This window comes from Mytilus galloprovincialis, chromosome 8, assembly GCF_965363235.1.
Source record: "Mytilus galloprovincialis chromosome 8, xbMytGall1.hap1.1, whole genome shotgun sequence".
Taxonomy (NCBI): Eukaryota; Metazoa; Mollusca; class Bivalvia; order Mytilida; family Mytilidae; genus Mytilus; species Mytilus galloprovincialis.
The window spans coordinates 50,455,227-50,477,018 of NC_134845.1; the positions used below are offsets into that span (position 1 = coordinate 50,455,227).

The 21,792-nt window shown below is 32.0% G+C and overlaps 1 protein-coding gene across 2 annotated transcripts; it reads right to left on the reverse strand.

Annotated features, from left to right (window-relative positions):
• Positions 1-7,416: 7,416 nt before the first annotated feature.
• LOC143042145 (uncharacterized) lies at positions 7,417-10,600 on the reverse strand. 2 transcript variants are annotated; one of them, XM_076214400.1, is made up of 2 exons: positions 9,227-10,600; positions 7,417-7,532 (listed from the first exon to the last, which is right to left on the reverse strand). In XM_076214400.1, exon 1 carries the CDS (start codon positions 10,516-10,518, stop codon positions 9,280-9,282), a length of 1,239 nt encoding a protein of 412 aa, XP_076070515.1. In that variant the 5' UTR covers positions 10,519-10,600; the 3' UTR covers positions 7,417-7,532; positions 9,227-9,279. The 2 variants fall into 2 exon arrangements, with proteins under 2 accessions (XP_076070515.1, XP_076070513.1); XM_076214398.1 differs by having other exon boundaries at positions 7,417-7,535.
• Between the last annotated feature and the right edge of the window lie 11,192 nt (positions 10,601-21,792).

Consider the following 21,792-nt stretch of genomic DNA (forward strand, 5'->3'; position numbering starts at 1 on the left):
TTGCGGAAATTAAAACGAAAATGTCGAGAGTAGAAATGATCATAAGGGGGAAATACAACTTTCCTGTTTCTGTTACAAAATTCGTCGGATATTGCTCTGATTCATTATTCAAAACTACCTTTTCCTGAAAGAAAAAGAGTTAAAGCATTTCAAACTTTATCACATAGTGAATTATGCAATTTGTCATATCTTAAGTGTTCATTCTATACCTCGGGACGAATTAATTCGATTAGCTTAATTTATCTGTAAACTTAGAAAATAAATAAAAACTGTAATAAAGTTTGTTTGTTCATTAAAACCGGCTTTGGTCTGTCAATTTTTATAGAAACATAATCATGTCATTAATTGTTTTGAATTTATGTTAGATGTAAATGAACGTCAAATGTCTTGCAGTTGAAAAATAATGCAAATATTTAAATACCTCAAATTTCAGATGTAGGTGGAAATTGTAGAACATGTATATCTAAAACAAGTTCTATGTGCTAGATGGACCACGATTACATCAAAATAATCACTGTGTGCTACATATATCTATTGATATAGCTACTATAAATATTTTTTTTTCGTTTGAATTGTTTTACATTGTCATATCAGGGCCTTTTATAGCTGACTATTTGGTATGGGCTTTGCTCATTGTTGAAGGCCGTACGGTGACCTATAGTTGTAAATGTCTGTGTCAATTTGGTCTCTTGTGGACAGTTGTCTCATTGGCAATCATACCACATCTTTTTTTTATATTTGTTGAAATTTTGAAAAAAACAACCCTTGATTGACTAGGAAAGTTAGTGTTCTTCCCTTTGATCGCTTGTTTTCTTGCTCTAAGTTGAAAGTTCCGATGAAGGAAGACTAAAAATAGCTCTCTGCCTTTCTTCACCAATGAAAACTAATCATCACCAAATAGTAAATATTGCTCAAAGTGTCATTACACACCAATCATCCAATCATTTAAAGACAATACTAATATTCTCACAAATTTTCAAACGATAAATGACTATCCGTTTGCCCAAATTCTGCATGTTAATGATCAGTTTAGGTGCAGTGTGATTTTATTTTAACTTGTGTATGATACATGTATATTTTTTATTAAAGGCTCGGTTGAGAAGATAATACATCTAAAAGAGGGACGAAAGATACCAAAGGGACAGTCAAACTCATAAATCTAAAAAAAACTTACAATGCCATGGCTAAAAATTAAAAAGACAAACAATCAACAGCACACATGACACAACATAGAACACTAAAGAATAGACAACACGAACCCCACCAAAAACTAGGGGTGACCTCAGGTGCTTCGGAAGGGTAAGCAGATCCTGCTTCACATGTGGCACCCGTCGTGTTGCTTATGTGATAACAAATCCGGTAAATAGTCTAATTCGGTAGGTCACATTCATGAAAGGGAAGGGTATTGTAGTTACGACGTCCGGAACATATCCGATATCATTTGTGAAACGGTTATTCCATAATGGTCAACCAACTCGTGATGGCGTCCGAAAAATTTACGAAGGGATGATTTCAACTTCACCATTTGGAACTCATGGTTTAATAGCTTCCTTGTGAGCAGCAACCCTCTATCAAGAAAATCATGATAGGAAATGCAATCACGGAAATATCGTATCAATTGGGAGATATATACCCCGTATGCAGGTGCTGCTCGTATGTTGCTATTTAGAAATGGAAAGTTCACAATTGGAAAGCTGAAATCATTTCTTTTATCGAAAAGTTTTGTTTTCAACCGACCCTCATTGTCAATTTCTAGCTGTAAGTCAAGATATGAGGCCGACTTAACTGTATCTGTAGTATCCTTTATCTCTAGCTCGATGGGATAGATGCGTTCCACATAGTCACCAAATTTTGAATTATTTAGTGAAAGAATATCATCTATATAGCGGAAAGTAGAGTTAAAGGATATTGCTAACTTTTTATCTTTCTTCCTAAGCTTTGGCGTTTCTTATCTTGAAGAACGCTGATTGGTCACTAATTATGTTAGCATTTCTAGATTATAGACTGATTAATCACTCCTGAAATATGGAAACAAGTTCAAGCGAACAATAAAGTATTTACCTTGATTATGAAGTACTAAAATTACCAAATCACATTCATTAAGTCATTGTGGGTGTTATTGGTGAAAGCGCTTCCATGTTTTTGCATGATGAATATTACCCTGCTCAAACTGTTTTTATTTTCATTTTATAAACAAACCATTATGTCGCTTTCATCGGAAAGAATTAAACATTAACTTTTGAAAGCAGTGCAAAACGCCGTTTAAACATGATGGACATTAGTAATAAGATCACGTTAACCTTAAATTATCCAAGTATTGATTCAAATGTTTTACTCTCGTTCGGAAAAGATCAGTTGGGTGTAAAGAAGCATTGACAAATGTAATGTTAAATCCCGTAACACTATTATCAAAATACATGTATATACACGTAGTCGCATTAATAATGTGTTAATAGAAATCAGCAAATTAAGGGTGAGTGTTAATCAGACAACTCTCCATCCAAGTAACAATGTGTACAAAGTGAGTAAAAAAAACAATTGAATTAGTTTGTTAAAAGGATTGGATTTAATAAATATTTATTATTTAAAAGTAAAATAGTATTAACTCGCGTATGATTGTATCCAAATCGGTCCACTTTTCAACAATTTAGTTAGAAGTTTCAACAATTATCACATGCAAATATATCAGAGGCCAGTTTTTTTTTTTATTATAAATATCCTCTTTCTTCCATAATTTGCATAATTAATCTATATTCAACCCGTATTTTAAATCTTGCAACATAATTTAATTATGGTTTAGTGAACTTGCGCGTGCATTCATAGAGTCCTCTTATTTCTACTGTTAAACATAATTTCATACATTTGCTATTAGTACTTTTAGAATATTGCAATTGTGTTATATTAGAGCGAAATATTTTTTTGTGGGCTCTCTTTTTTTTTCTGTATCCTTCTTTTCTGTGTCGTTTATTATAAATATATCATTCTGAAGTTAGTAACGCCTACAACAGTGTTATCTCATCCATTATTGTTTTTTTTATAAACTGTTTTGCTTTTGTTTCTGTGAATGAAATATTTCCTTTCACAATTGGATAGAGTGATTGTATGTGCATGCAGTAGACATATTTCCTTAAATGTGATTACCCGCAATTTGTTAACCATGTTAAGGGTGCCATATAAATCTACCGCTACGCAGACGACAGTTCCTACAGTTTTGACCACCATTATGTGTTTCTGTGAATAAATGTAAAATGAGCTCTGTTATGATGGTGTATGCCAATAAGACAACTCCACACATGATACCAATATAACACAGAAGTTAGCAACTATATAATAGATCACCGTACGGCATTTACATGTAACAATGAGAAAAGCCCATACCGCATAGCTAGCTGCAAAAGGCCCCAAATTGACAAATGTAGAACAATTAAAACGGCAAAACCAACGCGCCTATTTTTTTTTACAAAACAGAATGCATCTGCTGAAAAATTATAAGGAGTCTCGCATTACATGAACATAATAATTACTTGCTATTTTTAGAGGGGATGTTCCATAAAATTCCCTTTTTAGAATTTACTAATTGTAATTTCAAAAATGTACAATAATGCTCCTTGTCAAATTGTTGATTTTGTACATGTTCACTAATTATAGAAAGTAATGGCTTATATCTAGCTGAAAATTTACACTATTAATCGGATAGCTTTGATCGCCTATAATAATAATAGAACGCACATGCACGTATAAATGTGACTACGGATCAATAACATTAATACTTATCACGTACAACATGTTTTTTTCAAAGGATCTGATTCAACAAAAAAAAATAGTTTGTTTAAGCTTTATGATTTTCTTATGATTTGATTATAAACATTTTTTTTCTGTATTTTTCCATATTATTAACCTCTCAATATTTCCGTTTTCTAACAAGCCAAATATCTTCATTCTGTTAGTATTTGTTTATTTTGATAAACCGATTTAGAAGCAATGGTACACAGAAGAACATCCTGAATAAAGGAATTATACAATAATAAAAAAGTATATAATTTTATTGAGCAAATAAACAATAAATACAATAGAGATACATAAAATATTAAAGTGTTAAAAATGTGTAGTGTATATTAATTTCAATTATTTTTGAAAGGAGCGTAACTAAATATAATACGGAGAGAGACAAAAAAAATGTAAGACGTTTAGATACTTGAATGTGAAATAGTTTACAATATACAAAAAAACGCACGTACATCCCCTACTTCCTAGCTTTCCTCTGATTCCGTCACTGGCACGTGCCTTTGATCGTGCTTGCAAATGAAACGTGTACAATTTATTTACAAAATCATTGGCCCACTACAACAGTCGTGTGACTTTTAAGCTAATAGCATTAAAATAATACCGTCAATAAATTTTATTTTAGTAACAGTTTAGTTATAAGAAGACATGATGTCTCATGCCGATTTCGTGATCCAACACGTGCTGTTGGAATATCCGTCATCAGTGACGTCACTTGTTAGACATCAAGCGCTTGAAGATGTCAAACCTATTGCATTTTGTATAGAATACATGTAGTTAAAATCGTCATATGAGAGTTTTGCAATCTGATATATAGTACAATTGAGTTAAGATACTAAAGGGTTATTTCATATTCAATATTTATAAGTAAATGATATTTACTCATTGTTCTTCAACTTTGTACTCTATTGGCATTTAAAACAATTTTTTATTCGAGCGTCACTGATGAGTCTTTTTAGACGAAACGCGCGTCTGGCGTAAATATAAAATTTTGATCTTGGTATCTATGATGAGTTGATTTGCAAAAATTGGGTGGATGACACTGCTGGTGGAGATTTATTTTTCCCGAGGGTATCACCAGCCCAGTAGTCAGCACTTCTGTGTTGACTTCAGTTATCATTGATATGTTCATAATCATAAATTAACTGTTAAAAAATCTTTGAATTTTTGAAAAACAAAGGCTTTTCTACCTCAGGAATAGATTACCTTAGCTGAATTTGGCAAACTTTTAGGAATTTTTGGTCCTCAATGCTCTTCAACTTTGTACTCTATTGGCCTTTATATCACTTTTTATTCGAGCGTCACTGATGAGTCTTTTAAGACGAAACGCACGTCTGGCGTAAAAATAAAATTTTGATCTTGGTATTTATGATGAGTGTTTTTACTGGGACCTGTCTCAAATTACTGTAATAAAGACTGATCGTTCGTTGAAAATTCAAGGCCAGAAACAGTTATCTTGCCCTGTATTACATTCTTTTTATTTGATATACAAAATAGATGTAAGATTATGTATTCGGTGACAATAAAAGCGCAACTGAATGCTTGCTGGATGCAGAGCACTAAAATGAGTTACAATGGCATACTGATACAGCGAGACAAATAAAAATGTAGTCAGCACACGTGTTTTATAATTTTAAGTAGTCAATAACTTTTTATAACTTTTTTATATTCAGGATGTTTGTTATGGATTTGGGATTTTGAACCATTTACTACAATCTGCTTCAATCTATACATTGACAGTTATATCAGTGGACCGTTATGTTTCAATCATTCATTGTTTGCAGCATTCGTCTTGGTCACATTATAAATATATCTTGGTACTTCTCCTTTTTGTTTGGACAGCCTCGTTTTCAGTAACATTTTCGACACTATATAAAGATTACGGACACATAACTTTTGATTCAGAATGATATGTGTGCGTACCAAACTGGGAAAAGAAAGAACACATTATATTAATTAATGCGCTTTGTTTGTATATAATACCAATTTTTATTATGGCATTTTGTTATATAAAAAATGATAGTAGTTACAGGAAACCATGCAAGAAAAATAAGTAACATGAGTAAACAAATCAACAAAAATGTATGCAACAGAGGTCAAAACAGCTCGGGAGTATTTGGAACAGAAATGATAGGATTCGTCCACAAAATTTCCAAGACTAAACGAGACTTACCTTGGTAAAAGTTGAAGTTCAGTTGGAATTTAACGTAGTCATCTTTAGTTGTAGGGATCAGATGAGATGTTCGTGCGCATGTGTAGCTTCAGTCTTCAAAGTCGAAGGGTTTGTGCATACAAAAGTACTAAGTACAACATCACAAAAAAGAGGGAGGGATATCGGGAGGGCATCTGATCCCTACAACTAAAGATGACTACGTTAAATTCCAACTGAACTTCAACTTTTACCAAGGTAAGTCTCGTTTAGTTTTGGAATTTAACTACGTCATCCCGTTTCCGGGACCAGGTGAGACTTCAAAGAGCACAAGCCCTGAGATAAGTCAAAAAGTTATATTAAAAACCTCCAAAAAAAAAACAACAAATATATCCCTCCTATATACAAAGTTCATTTACAAATAAAGTTCTATGTACTCAGAACAGCTCTCTGAAAACATTGTTCATCTGACTCGATCGGCTTCTTGTAGAATTTAGCAAAAGTCTTTTCACTGGTCCAACCAGCTCTTCGTAAAATACATTCCACAGGAATCAGATTATGGAAAGCCTTAGAAACAACTGCTGATCTAGCGCTATGCGAAGAATAAGATTTTAAATTAATTCCTGATTTAGACATCACAGTTTTGATCCATCTACTAATTGTTTCTCTTGAAACGGCTTTAAACGGTTTCACATAACTTATAAAAAGTTTCTGACTATTACCACGAGCTTGAGCTGTTCTCATCAAATATTCTTTTAAAACAGTAAAAACACACAATCTCCTATCTGGAGGATAAGCAAAAAAGTTCAACAAAATGTACAATAAACCCAGGTCTATTCTGTTTTAATAAACCTGAATAAAACAAAGTATAACTATCCTTTCCTTTAACTAAATTGTCTAAACATAGCAAAAACAACGACTGTGTCCTACAAGCCGTGGATAAAACAATTAACATTACTAACTTCAATGTTAAATCTTTCAACGAAATATACTTTACGGGAGATAACTTCCGTAAAAAATTAAAAACTTTAGATACGTCCCAAGTTTCACTATATCTAGGTTCTGAAGGTCGCAAATTATAAACACCTTTTAAAAATCTGATGATTGTAGCGTTAGAGCCAACTGTCACTCCATTAAACATTATTCCTAAGGCTGACAATGCAGATCTTGCACAATTTATCGTACTATAACTTAATCCTTTATCAAAAAGCACTGTTAAAAAATCTAAGACTTCATTTAAAGCTGGTTGAAGTGGATCAATTTTCCTTTTACTACAGAAACGGAACCATTGCTTGACATAAGTTGAGTATTGCTTTTTCGTACTGTCTCGCCAAGACGCCAAAATGATTTTGGAAGCCTTGTCTGAAATGCCTTGGTTTTCCAAATTTTTCCTGATAACCGACAAGCAAGAAACTTTAACTGATTGTGAAGAGGATGAATCTTTTCCGTTCCTGGAATGGACAGAAGTCTTTTCCTTCGAGGCAACATTTTTGGAAAGTCTATCAACATTTCTAGTAAAACTGGATACCATGCCTGAGTCGGCCATAATGGTACAATCATCAGAACCTCTGCACTGTCTTTCTGAACTTTCTGTAAACATCTACTAATTAGAGAAAAAGGGGGAAAAAGATAATAAAATACCTCATCAGACCATAAAATACTAAAAGCATTTACAAATACTGCCTCAGGGTCAGGTTTCCACGACGAGAAACTCTTAACTTGGCAATTTAATCTAGAGGCAAATAAATCATGGTCTGGAGTACCCCAAATCTCCACTAATTTATGGAAAACTTGCTTATCAAGCATCCACTCTAAATGATCGTCAATTTTTCTTGATTCAACATCTGCAGCGTTATATTTACCAGGAATATGTTCTACTGAAATCCATAAATTTCTTTCAATACACCAAACCCACAAAAGTTTGGTTATTTCATTCATTTGCTTGGATTTTATACCACCCATATTGTTAACATAAGCAATTGCACTAGAATTGTCACAAAAAATCTTCACATGTATATCTGAATAATTTTTACAAAAAGCCTTCAGAGTATAAGAAATGGCTAACAATTCCAGAACATTTATGTGATAAGTTTGCTCAACATCATTCCATCTTCCTTGAATTTTTTGGTCTTTAAATAAAGCACCCCAGCCTTTTAATGAGGCGTCAGTTGTCATAGAAAAATCTGGATTTTTCCTATTAATGACTCTTTTCTGACAATGTAAGTTTTCAACCCACCATTTTAAATCTGCTTTCATGGCAAATGTTATAGTCATATTTTGATCAAAATTCCCAAATGAAAATTTTAAAGCCTGAATCTTTTCAATTTCTAAATTTCTGTAATATAAATGACCAAAATCCACAGCTGAAAGAGTGGATATTAGCAAGCCTATAACATGGGCAACTAACCGTATACTAGCTACGTTTTTCTTGATCAGATTCTGACATTCTAATACAATTTTTTCTACTTTTTCTTTTGGCAACACAACTGTCATAGATACAGAATCAATAATATTGCCTAAAAAGACAATTTGTTTAGCAGGCTTGAACACAGATTTTCTTTCATGAATTATAAAACCAAGCCACTCCATTAAATCATTAGTATTTTGTACATTTTCTATGCACTCATCTTCAGTATCTCCAAGCAAAAGAGAGTCATCAATATAAGCTACATTCATATAACCAAATTGCCGTAAAGTTGCAAAAACAGGCTTCATTAACTTTGTAAAGATTCTAGGTGCTGATAGCAAACCATTTGGTAAACAGGTATATTGAAAAATAGTGTTTTTCCATATAAAACGTAATAGTTTCTGATGTTCCTCTGCTATAGGAACAGAATAATATGCATGACGCAAATCAATTGAACTGAAAAAACAATTTGATTTCACCAATTTTAAAGCCATTTCAAAAGTGTCCATCTTGAAATGATGGGGAATAATAAATTTATTCAATTCTTTTAAATTAAGAATCACTCTATGCTCATTTGTATTTTTCTTTGGAACTGTAAAAATTGGAGATATATATTGATCTGTATCAAATTTAACTTCCACTATTACACCTAATTTTTTCAAATTTTCTATTTCGTCATTTATAATCTTTTCCTGGCCTTTATCAAAAATTCTTTGATATGGTGTGAGACTTTGAGTGGGTATTGAATTATCAATAAATTCAAGGTGACAGTGTTCAACTGTATCCAAAATAAATTTATCAGAAGTAATTTTTTGCCAGTTTTCAACATAATTTTTCAATCTACCTGCTGTAAAAGGTTTAATATCAGAGACACCCGCTAAACTTACCTGTTTAGCATAATTTACTTCCTCAGGAAACTTGGAACACCTCTCAAGTTTTTTTAACCACCTTGATCATTTGAATACTGGCCTCTACCGCCGTAACCACGGCCTCGACCACCTCTGTATCCACCACGACGAGACCCTGCACGGCCTCTACCAAAACCTCGTCCTCTACCAAAACTACCTCCTCGAGAAAAACCATTTCCTCTACCTCTTGCATTATTATTATTATTTAAATTTCGACCAAGTCTGTTCATGTCTTGAATTTCTTTCGACTTTTGATGGACATTGTCACCATAAAGCATGTCAGTGAAAGGAATTGAGGGTGAACTTAAATGATGATATTCAGGACTTAAATCAAATCTTTGATATTCCTTTCTTTTTATATTAGTCATCTTGTTATATTGTGACAGTAAAGCTATGGAATCAATCCCCAAATCTATGCAAGACTGCATTTCTTGTTGACAGTCGTCACCCAATTCAGATTTTAGTTTGCACAACATATTTAATAATTTTGTAATGTTACATGATGCTTTAACAACAGTCTCTTGATGTTGTTGTATGACCGAATCAAAAGATCTAGTTTGAGGAGAGAGTAAATCCCAAATGAGCTGATTTACTCTAGTCCTTGTAAGAGAAACACAATTCTCTGGTCTAGCTACTGATTTCATCAGTTCATTGTATTTTTCATCAGATATTCCCTCACGGAAAAATTCATTAACCGTGTCAGCTAAAGTGTCATCTACACTTGTATCAACATTATCTTTTGACCTATAAGCTTGAGCAGCAGCTTTAAAAACATTGTCACCCTCTTTGTCAACAGTTTTTTGTTTTTTAGCTGGAGGTTCTGCAACCTCAGTATCACCAACATGATCATTATTGTCATTATTATTTTCATCATAAACCTCAGGGTCTGCACCCTGGCTTTCATCGTAACCCTCAGGCTCAACGTAATACAATTCGTCGACCATCGACTTGAGAGACACAAAATCAGTTTTTTGGGAACTCTGTTCCTGTTGCATGTTCTTCAGAACTGAAAAAACCTCAGCTAAAGTGGGCTCTTTACTAGCTTCGCCAGTATTTTGACTCAGACCTTTAAGTCTTGAAGCAACAGTTCCGGCCTCGCCGGAGCTGACAATTTTTGCACCACTACTACAACTATTTGTATCGTCATTCTTTGAACGAGAATCATCACCGGATGATTTTCTTTTAGGATTTTTACCTTTTGCCTCATTTGAAGCACTTGAACCTTTCTTCAAGGATTTTGAATCAGTTTTCGAGAGCATGGCATCCGCCATTGTTTACACCAAAAAATATCAACTGCCGTAAAACGGTCTATTTATCGTAAATTTACAACAGAGAAAAATATAAAAAAAAAATTAATATAAACAATAAACCCCTCGAGTTTATTTACATATTAAACAACAAAAAAATAACTACCTCGTAGTTATTGTGATAAAATATTTCATTATAGAAGCTACAATTACAGACCACGTCTGCCTTCTATGAAATAAAGCTACGAACTGAAGCTACACATGCGCACGAACATCTCATCTGGTCCCGGAAACGGGATGACGTAGTTAAATTCGATGATAAGTTTTCCATTAGGCAAAAGCATCAGACCAATAAATGATGGCTTTCTTCAAATGTCTCAGAGAGTGAGCGAGAGAAGTTTGTCAAGATTTGAAAGGGAAGCTCGTGCAGTAGTATTTTTAGTAGGTCTGATTATTTTTTTTTTTTTGTGTTGCTAGACACCATATCTGACTATAAACTGGCCAATAGGATATGGTTATCCGACAGAATCTATACCGAAATGTTTCTGGGACTATCGGTTTGGTTATTATTATTTCATTCTGCATTTAATCCATTTTTGTATGCAATTATGAGCAAGACATTTCGATTTGCATTGAAAAGATTAATATCAAAATGGTTTCGTTCAATGATTAGAGCTGAGCCTGATTTGAATTGTTCCGAGCTAAGATAAAAATGGAACGATACAGAAAACATGTTTACAAATGTTTTTAGCAGCTCACGTCAAACGACTCACCAAGCTCAATACTTTACACGAAGCTCCAAATAATAAACTTAGTTCTAAAAATTTAGACAATGAAAAAATAAATGTCCATAGATTTGCAGGACTGTCGAAATGAAAATCAACTACGAATCCTCAGACAGATTTATATCTTTCTGTTCCACAAAAGTCATTCACAAATGGAAAGGGAGCATTACGTATCGAAACGACCAAGAGTGATAACAATGGCGGTGAGACAATATCATCCAGGACAATCCAGGTGCATGAATGCAGTACGCAAGAATTATCAAACGCAAACAACGCCCCTAGTAATACAGGCATGGAATCAACATCTGCAAAAATCATCCGTGTCTGTGAATGCAGCAATCAGGAAACGTCTGATGGACGTAATCATTCGGATGGTACAAAGATACGAATTTGCGTAGATTTGACACCTTGAGAGTTTTATACAATAATGTGTTCTATTTATATACACGAATAGAAAAATGTTTGTAAATATTTGTATGGTACAATCATATGAAACATCTATTTTTTGTAAAATATGAAATACATAATTTGAAACATAGATGACTTTAAGGTATTTTTGGTTCAATCCAGTCAACAAAAAAAAGAAAACATACCTTTCTAAAAAAACATTAAGTGTATGTTTCCTTTTGTTAATGTCCCAAAAATGTTTGTAAAATAACAAAAAGCACCCAGACTTTCATTTGTCCAAATTGAAGCTTATTTCGCTTAATAAAAATTAACAAAAATTAAATTATCGGACATTCGCTTCAAGTTGATGCTGGTTGTTAAATGTATTTCGAAATATAAATAAACCTGACAGTTAATGTTACTAATTTTGATATAGGGGTCTGAGAGGAGTTGACATATAAGAGAAGAATGAACAAAATGACCATTAAATGTCAAACCAAGGAGAAAACAGAGAAAGAATACGCCAATATAAATATAGAAAAAAGAATAAACAATATATAATCAGACCAAGTATTATCTTATCTAACACTATGTGATCAGTGTTTACGGATGTTCCTATGAGGTTCGTATATAAACCCTTATTCTGTTATAATATTCTTCTTATCCTGTGGAAAATGAACGAAAAGGAAATTAATTTGTATCATAGTTGATTAATTTACAATTTTATTCATAGTTTTAAGATATTGCAGCCGTTACCTTCAGACTTTCGAAGACTTAATCAGTTTATTGACGATTCTTAATGATTACATTGTTCTTAAGGTAGATCATAAGTAAATAATTTTTATACAGAATTGTCTTATACTTAGCCAAAATGAAGATTTTACTATGCTCTTTTCAAAAATATAATAAAAGGTATGGGTCACCGTACTATTTTTAAAGCTATGAGTCGTTGAAAATTGCCTAAATTTGGTTAGATTGTTCATGAAAAAACCCATTTGTGTGCACAAAAAAAAAATCTATAAGATAAAATTTTGACATAAATTGTGAAAAGATAGGTTTTGTACTATATTTAAAGAAATTGAAAAGAAAAAATGATGTCACCCAACTTGTTTTCTTGCTACAAGTAAATAGAAAAAAAAATCCCTATCAGCCCAGTATATTGTTTTTACTAACAGAATTATCTTCCCTTAAATGGCTCATTTGAAAAAAAATATTCTAAAAGCAAAACAAATTATATTTGTTTAAATATGTTGTATTATACAGTCAATTACCAAGTTTTCTTAATATTATTTAACAGTCTATCCTTTAAATTGCAAATCTGTCTCCAAATTTGCAGATTTAGGCAAATAACTTGACCGATGTTTTACTGTGATTGTATAATCCAAGATGGCGGTATACCATGTATCTACCTTAATCCTTAATCCTCCGCTGTTCAAGTAGAGGATATGTGTTGGTCAGTCTTTAGTTTGCTATGATGTGCTATGTTCCGTTGTTTGACCTTTTTTCTCGTTTTTAACGATGGCATTGTCAGTTTGTGTTCGACTCATGAATGTCAATTAATATATGGTATTTTTTTTATATAAAAATCCTGTTACTAAACCTTCAATTTTTCGAAAAACTTAGGATTGTCATATCCCAGGAATAGATTACCTTAGTATTTGGCACAACTTTTTGGAATTTTGGCTCCTCAATGCTCTTCAACTTGTTTGGCTTCACATCTATTTTGATCTCAACGTCACTGATGAGTCTTATGTAGACGTAACGCGCATCTGGCGTATTAAATTATAATCCTGGTACCTTTGATCATTATCGGTAACTCTGACTTACGCATGAGTTTGAAATTCCCCTTACAGATCTTCCGCCTCGTGTTTGAGATATGACACGAGACAAAACGGACAAGGTTCTTTAACTAGGACTGATACATGATTTTATGATTGAGTTGGACACACTTTTGTTGTGGTTATAAATTTAAAACTTCAATACCTTTCTTATGCATATCAGGTGACCATCATTTGTTTTAATATCATTGACTTGATATAAATTAAATACTGCTGGTGTTTACAACTGTCATTTAATGACGTGTATAATTCCTCGGACTTATGACAACCAGAAATGCAGGAAGTTATAATTATATATATTGTTATTCAATCACCAACTGCAATCACAAATTAATGAACAGTTTCAAAAGAAAAAAATGAGTTATGTATGCCATTAGAGAGAGACTAACAGAAAAGAACATAATATCGTATTTGCCTGTACATGTATTACCCTAATTGCATTTGGACTGTATTTTCTTACGTTATTATTTGTCAAGTCCGGAAACCGTAATTGTTATGATTTACTGAAAATTAAAAGGAGCTTAATTGATGCAAGTAAAACCTAGAAAAGTAAGGTTGATAATGATTTAATTTCTCATTCAGACTGATGTAGTCTAGTTAGAAACATCATTATATACCAAAACATCTATAACTAACTGTGAAGATCACAAATTAAAATAAAATGTTAATTATTAGGTCTGACAGCAGCTTTTCTATTAGAAGAAGAAGAAAAGGAGGGGCATTATATACGGAGGAACTTTCACATCATATGTTGAAAATAATCAGAAAAAGGCATGGCTAAAAACAAAGACCAATATAAAAACAATAGTACACAAAACACAACATAAAAAACAAAAGACTGAGAAAGACGAGCCACATCAAAATTTTGGGTTAGTCTCAGATGCTCCGGATGGGTAAGTAGATCCTGCTCCACATGTGGCACCAAAGTGTTGATTATGTCATTCCAAACCCGGTAAAAGTCTGTATTCGGTAGGTCACGTTATGGGGAAATGGTACGGGATTGTAGTTGTAGACATTAGGAATATTATTACAGGTTTGCTGAAATTCTTACTGTCAAACTACTCGTTAATGTTGTACTGCACGCGAAAAAAATGCACGAGTTGAAAGGTTTCATAGTAGTTAATATTTAGTCATGCATTTTAGTCGAAAGATACCAAAGGGATATTCAAACTCATATTACAGTCTCCAAAACAAATTTAAACATAAAAACATAACACAACGTATACCTGAACATTTTTTTTTGTTGTTTTGATATTCAAACTCATATTACAGTCTCCAAAACAAATTTTAAACATAAAAACATAACACAACGTATACCTGAACATTTTTTTTTTGTTGTTTTGAAAGTAGTATTATTTAAAATGTAGGTGAGTTTCTTGAACATGAAATAAATAGTCACTGTAAAACAGAATAAAACAGAAAAATAGTACTAAATGATTACACTATGTCAACAATATAAAGGATCATTCTATAAGTTGTATATAATTTGAAAAATCATAGGTACATTTTTGGTACATGTCAGATGTGATTTTGCATTGGATTTTCATGTATATGTACCGTATGCATTACCACGGTACATTTAATCAGCACCCGTTTGTCAAAGATATTCGATGTTGTTTTTTTTTTTTTTTTTTTGGTGGTTTATTTTTTTATATATATATCAATTTCTGTATTCCAATAAGCTCAATTGTATAATATATAATATCTCATGTTCATGTTTTGGGGTTTTCATTTTTTTTTCTTTTGATTATATGTAATACTGCTTTGAAAAAAATATTCAGATAAGAGATAATACGACAAAAGTTATATAATGAAGATGGAATTCTTTTATTGGATAGTAATTAACAAAAAACCACAGCCATACAATCACAAACCGCGTTTTTTAGTTACCACATACAGATATAACAAATTTCAATTGATTGAGACTGTACTTAAACCTCTAAGAAGTTTGGACAATTGAGTTTCCGTCTTGAGCGACATAATTCAATATCAGATGTTGCTACATGTACTTCGGCTTGATTTAGTGAGAAGTGTGCAAGCTGTTAGCACTTTTTCGCAAATTTTCGGATGCCTTTTTTATTTTTAGAAGTAATCCTATTGGTAGATGACATTATTTATTGTAGTTGATTAGTTTAATACTGATACGGCATATGATAAACATAGGCAAAAATGAAAGGGTGAGTAGAGGTAATACTGTATAAACCCGACCACATTTGATACTTGTACAACGTCGGGCTAATTAAAACTTATCCGATTTGTTTTCCTTTAATTGTTTGTACATGTCCTGTCAATCAGATGGTTAGGTTTTTCTACTTTTGTGCTGTCCACTTTTTTAATGAATGTATCCTTTATATCCCAATCAATCTCAACTTTTTGTTATCTCATACATGTATATAAAAAATAGAATATATTTTTCAACATACAATCTGTCAATACGTGTACATGATTTAGTTCCAGAGCTCTCAAAAAGTTCAAATGTATTCGTGTATGATCAAAGTCATGTACAACGTATAAACAAAAAGATTGATGTGTTTATTTTGCGTAGTTTTCATTCAAAATTGCAAAATTTCCGCCGGGTCTATGAGAGATACATAAATCAGCCATTTATCTTGATTATTATTTAATCCCTTTAAGGATATTATGTTTTCATACTATAAATTCCAATGACATGGCTGGCCTACATCTTAACATATCAAGAAGATTTTGTCTATTGATCTTTTACTCATAACCCATTATTAAGGGTATCATGTCATGTTTCTTAAGATTAATTAAGTTAAAGACAGTCATGTCTAGAAAGTAGGCTTGTTCCCTGTCCTTTATCTTTTTGGCTCTGATAGCCGTATGTTGCAATTGATACGATATTCTCGATCTTGTATTTTCTATCATGATTTCCTTCATAGAGGATTGCTGCTCACAAGGCAGTTATTAAACCAAGAGTTCGATCATCCCTTCGTAAATTATTCGGACGCAAACAAATTGGTTGACCGATATTGAATATATATAACCGTTTCACATATAATAATGGATATGTTCCGTATGTCGTAACTACAATAACCTTCCCTTTTAACGAATTTGACCTACCGAATTAGACTATTTACCGAATATGTAATATCATAAGTAACAGGACGGGTGCCACATGTGGAGCAGGATTTGCTTACCCGTCCGGAACAATTGATATCAACCCCAGTTTTTGATGGGGTTCATGTTGATTAGTCTTTAGTTTTCTATGTTGTGTTTTGGTTACATTGTTTGTCTATTGGTCTTTCTATTTTTTAGCCATGGCGTTGTCTGATTATTTTCGACATATGAGTTTGAAAGTCCTCTGGTATATTACTCCTGATAGAAAAGCCACTGTAAGACCTAATAGTAACCCTTTTTTTAATTGTGATCCTCGATGTTAGCAAAAGATTTGTTTGTATATAATGATGTTTTTGGTACACTACACCAGTCTGAATGAGAATTTAAATCAATATAAACCTTACTTTTCTAGCTTCGTTTTCAGTACTATTGTTGACAGCTTTCTTTTATTTTTTAGCCATGGTGTTGCCAGTTTATTTTCGATCTATGAGATTGACTCTCTGGTATCTTTCGTCCTTTTTTTGCAATTGAAAGAACCAACCTCGCATAGAAAAGTACAGAACAGACTTATATGAATACTAATTTAAAATACCAAAATACGAAAAAAAACTTTCGATTATGATACGTGTGTAAATATGACGTGAAACAAATGCATGCAGGTACATACGCAATCGCACAACATAATTAATACACGATGAACAATTTATTTGTACGCACTAAACATGCTAAAGAAACAAGAAGGAAAGACGCGTGGCTAGGAGAATCTTCACATCAATTTTTGTTTTGATTTATTAATTTATCATGGAATTTCCACTATTGTAATTACTGATGAAAACGTGTGTTGTTATGAATGATATTTGTATGGGATGCTATAATTTATGTATTGATGATTGTAATAACTTAGTGAAATAAATAATGTCATAATTACTGTATCACAAGCCTGTCAAAACTAAGGTTTAGAGTTCGATTCCCGCAAATGACAGCTGCACTCGACCCCAACTTAATCGACTAAGATTGTCAGATTTCCTACCACAGTCTGATGGTTCCCTATGGGCTATCTACCTTCCTCCACCTATAAAAACTGACCGCCGTGAAATATCACAATGCAAAGTTGAAAATTGTATTACACTCAAATTAATTATTTCTATTTCTCATTTAAACATAGAACTTCGGATGCATGTTAATGCCAAGATGTATTTTCATTTTTGAGTTGTATAACGTATAAGAAAATCCGTATTAAAGACCAAACAATGTTCAAATAAATTTTCTTCAAACTTTGAAGATGCCTATTCATGTTAATTTTTTGCATTATTTTGCTGACTCGTTGACTTTAACTGATTATCTTCTTAGTCTTCAAGTGATATAGTATAATATAAGGTTTGGCTTCGTCTTCCTCCTTAAAGCATGGAACCAATCCCCTTCCGTAATTCACTACAAAAAAAAAACTAAGCCTACGGAAAATATGGTTTCGCTGATTTATCTCTTCCAATTAAGATTTTTCAGAAAATAGCTTTATATTTTACATCCTTATCAATTTCTAAACACTGATTGAGTTCTTCGATGTCCTTTCTTCTTTCAGTTTTTAGCAATAGTTCACTTCTTGAAGATTATTCGCCGGGCGTGTACTTCAGAATTTGATTGATAATTTACAAGGTATCCAGAAAAATGAAACAAAATACAAAAAATGATATATGTACATCATGTACATTTGAAAAGTAATCTTTGGATAAAACTATATAGATTTGTTAACAATAAGAGTTCACGATAGGAAAAAAAGGGATAGGGCAGATTCTAAGATTAAACTCGTGATCTTTTGTACTGTACTGAATGCATTGTTTGGTGTGGCTAATGATTTTAAATTATAATGGTACGCGTAAAAAAGATATATTTATACATGTAAGTGTTCATTTTAATGTTTTTGGACATCTCTTTTTGCAGAGCATATATAATAAATTTAAATAAAGCATATATGCTATAGCATACTACTGTTTTTCTTAGTTCTATTTATATTCATACCACAGATATGAATAAGCGAATTCGTCCGTTTACTTGTATAACAATACAAGTCAAGATATGACAAATAAAGTCTTCCTGTAAGCCCCCGTAGCTTAAGTCTTGATAAATAATACTAGTTTCGACCAACTAACGACACCAACATTCTGAAATCAAGCGCAATATAACTTAAACTGAAGTCATATTACACTAGTTTCTATTCGTTTGAAATCAAACCAAACTCACTGTACATCATGTACATGTACATAGAAAAGTATATGTTTTTATTTTTAATCTTCTCTGAAAACTGTTTGAAAAATTACACAAAGAAACCGAACTTTAATCTGTCAGAATCGTAGCTAATTTCGTTTTAATAGATTAACTTGAAATTCAATTTTATGACTTTTGCTTCTAATTTATGCAGTTTGTTAAAATGTAACACGAATAACTCCAAATGTACTTTATTATATTTTATAGTTCCCGATTACATATGATGAACAATGAATATCTGAAAACTGTAACACAAATTCGATATGTTATATTTTCGATACATGCTAATTAACTGACACCATAATATGAAATTACAACCAAGATAAAATTATATGTAGAAAAACTACAAATTTACAAAAAGTACAGTACCTTATATCTAAAAATCAATTCAAATTAATATTTCTAAATATAAATAAACCTGACAGTTAATGTTACCAATCTTGATATAGACGATTAAATGGCAAACCAATGAGAAAACAGATTAAGAATACGCCAAAATAAATATAAAAAAGAGAATAAAGAATATATAATCAGGAGTAAACAATTTAAAGAACGAAAAAAAAGAAATATTTTGAAATAAATTAGAAAAAATCCAGATCATGTACTATCGTATTTAAATCAATGTAATCAGTGTTTACTCGTGTCCATCTGAGGCTTGTATTCACATCCTTTATCTGCTAAAATTGTCCTTTAATTCTGTGGACAATGAATGAAAAGAAAGGTAATTTGAATCATAATTGATTAATTTACAATTGTATTCATTGTTATGATATGTTGCAGCTGTTCCCGTTCACGCTGTCGAAGACTTAATCAGTTTATTGAATATTGTTAATGATTGTCCTGTGCTTAATCTGCAATCGTCCACTATTTAATTGAGTTCATTTTGCTCAGTCTTTTGTTTGATATGCTGTGTTATTTAAAAAAAAGTACTGTTGTTTGTCTTTGTGGTCGTTTCTCGTTTTTTACGATGGCATTGTCAGTTATTTTTCGACTTATGAGTTTGAATATCGCTTTGGTATAATTAGCCTTTCTTTGGAAATGAAAATAATAAATGATAAAGGATTGAGAAAGTATCCGTCTGCATGACATAGCTCTTGTCTATATATATACATAAACTTCATATCGCTTTTAATTCCAATATGACTACAACAATGGACGTACCCTAAGTAATTAAATAAACTCTTTAAGAACAGGACCTGTTTACTCTACTTGTGCACATGTGATCATCCATGATATTTATTGGTCTCATGTTCCTCATTTCATAGCATTCTGTGGACTTGTTTTGTCAATATGTTTAGTTTGATTTTTTTGCTTTCCTGCAATTGTTTTATATTTCTGTTGTTTTTTTTTTTTATTGTTTTTTGTTTTTTTAATTTTACTGTTGATTAGATATAACACAATATGTTCCAAATATACTTTATAGTTGCTAGTTATATGAAGACTATCTCAACCCTGCAACACTAACTTTGTCTTTTACACTTTTTGTACATCATTTGACATCATAATATGGAACCAAACTCACGATATCTGTAGAAAACTCGACTATTCCATTACGTTATACCAAATAATCAAAATTTAAATAAATCTTGAAATAAATAGACACCAAACAGTTATTGATAACAATCTTAATATGGAGAAATGGATTGGGTTAAAAACTTTACAGAATGGAGAATATAGAATAATGGACAGAAATTGAGCAAAAACAAATAGAGAATATAGAAAAATAAGCAAAACTGTAGAATAGAGAAAAATGTGTAAACAAAATAAGGATAAGCGAAGAAACGGTGTAAAAAAAATTAAAATTAAAGAAATAAGGAACCTTCAATCAGCCCCTCTAATATCCAATCAACACAATGTAATCAGTATTTACTAATGTCTATTTGCGGTTCGTATATAAATACTTGATCTGTTATAATTGTCATCTCAGCATATGGAATACAAATGAATAGAAAATTAATTTCCATCAGAATTGATTAATTTACAATGTTATTTATAGTACTGAGATATTGCAGCTGTTACCGTTCAGAACTACATAGTTTATCAAATATGATAAATGATTAGCATGCTCTTAATCTTTGATCGTCTTCTGTTTAAGAGGGGTTCATGATATTCGGTCTAATTCGGTCTGTGGTGTGAGGGTTTGCTTTATCGTATTTTATTAGTTTTACGACATAACATTGTCAATGTGTATGCGACGTTTGAGTTTAAATATTCCCTTTGTCTAATCCGCTCCTCTTTGATAATAAAAAACTCACATGTAAGTTTTGAAAATTTTTCCGTTTGCATGATATTGCTCTTTATCGGAATATAATTTTGTTTCGCTTTGTATTCTTGCTTTTTATTTCCTTTCATTTGCTAACTGCGTCATCATCAAACAATAAAATTGATACAATAAGACTAGAACAATGGACGCATGCTTATTTGTTTCATGTTTACATGAGATTAAACTGACACCAGTAACGGCAAAATATTCCGAATGTCCAATCTGTAATTGGCATGTAGTAGAATGTAAACAAAATTAACATGGGGTATCAAAGATTTGTCACGCCAAAATTTTAAAATAGGAAAACAGTTTGGTGTTACCTCATGAGGACCAGTGATAATTCCTGTTATTCATTGAATTCGTGTTGCCCAGTTCTTTCGTTGTATTGCTGTGCAGACAATATAGTACGAACTTCGTCACTTTCGGCGTTTTTTTTTTTTTTTTTTTTTTTTTTTTTTTTTTTGCAGTTGTTTTATCGGTCTTTCTTCGAATTGTGAGTTCGACATTCCTCCTCGTCATCTTCTCTCTAAATTAAAAAAATTAACACGGTACAATAACTTAAAAGATATCTGATGCTGGACTTGCTTCTGACAATAATGATGGAGAGATCAACATATTTGTGTTATTGTTGTTAAGATATGATTTAATATTGGTATTCGCAAACTGTAATTACATATTATTGAAA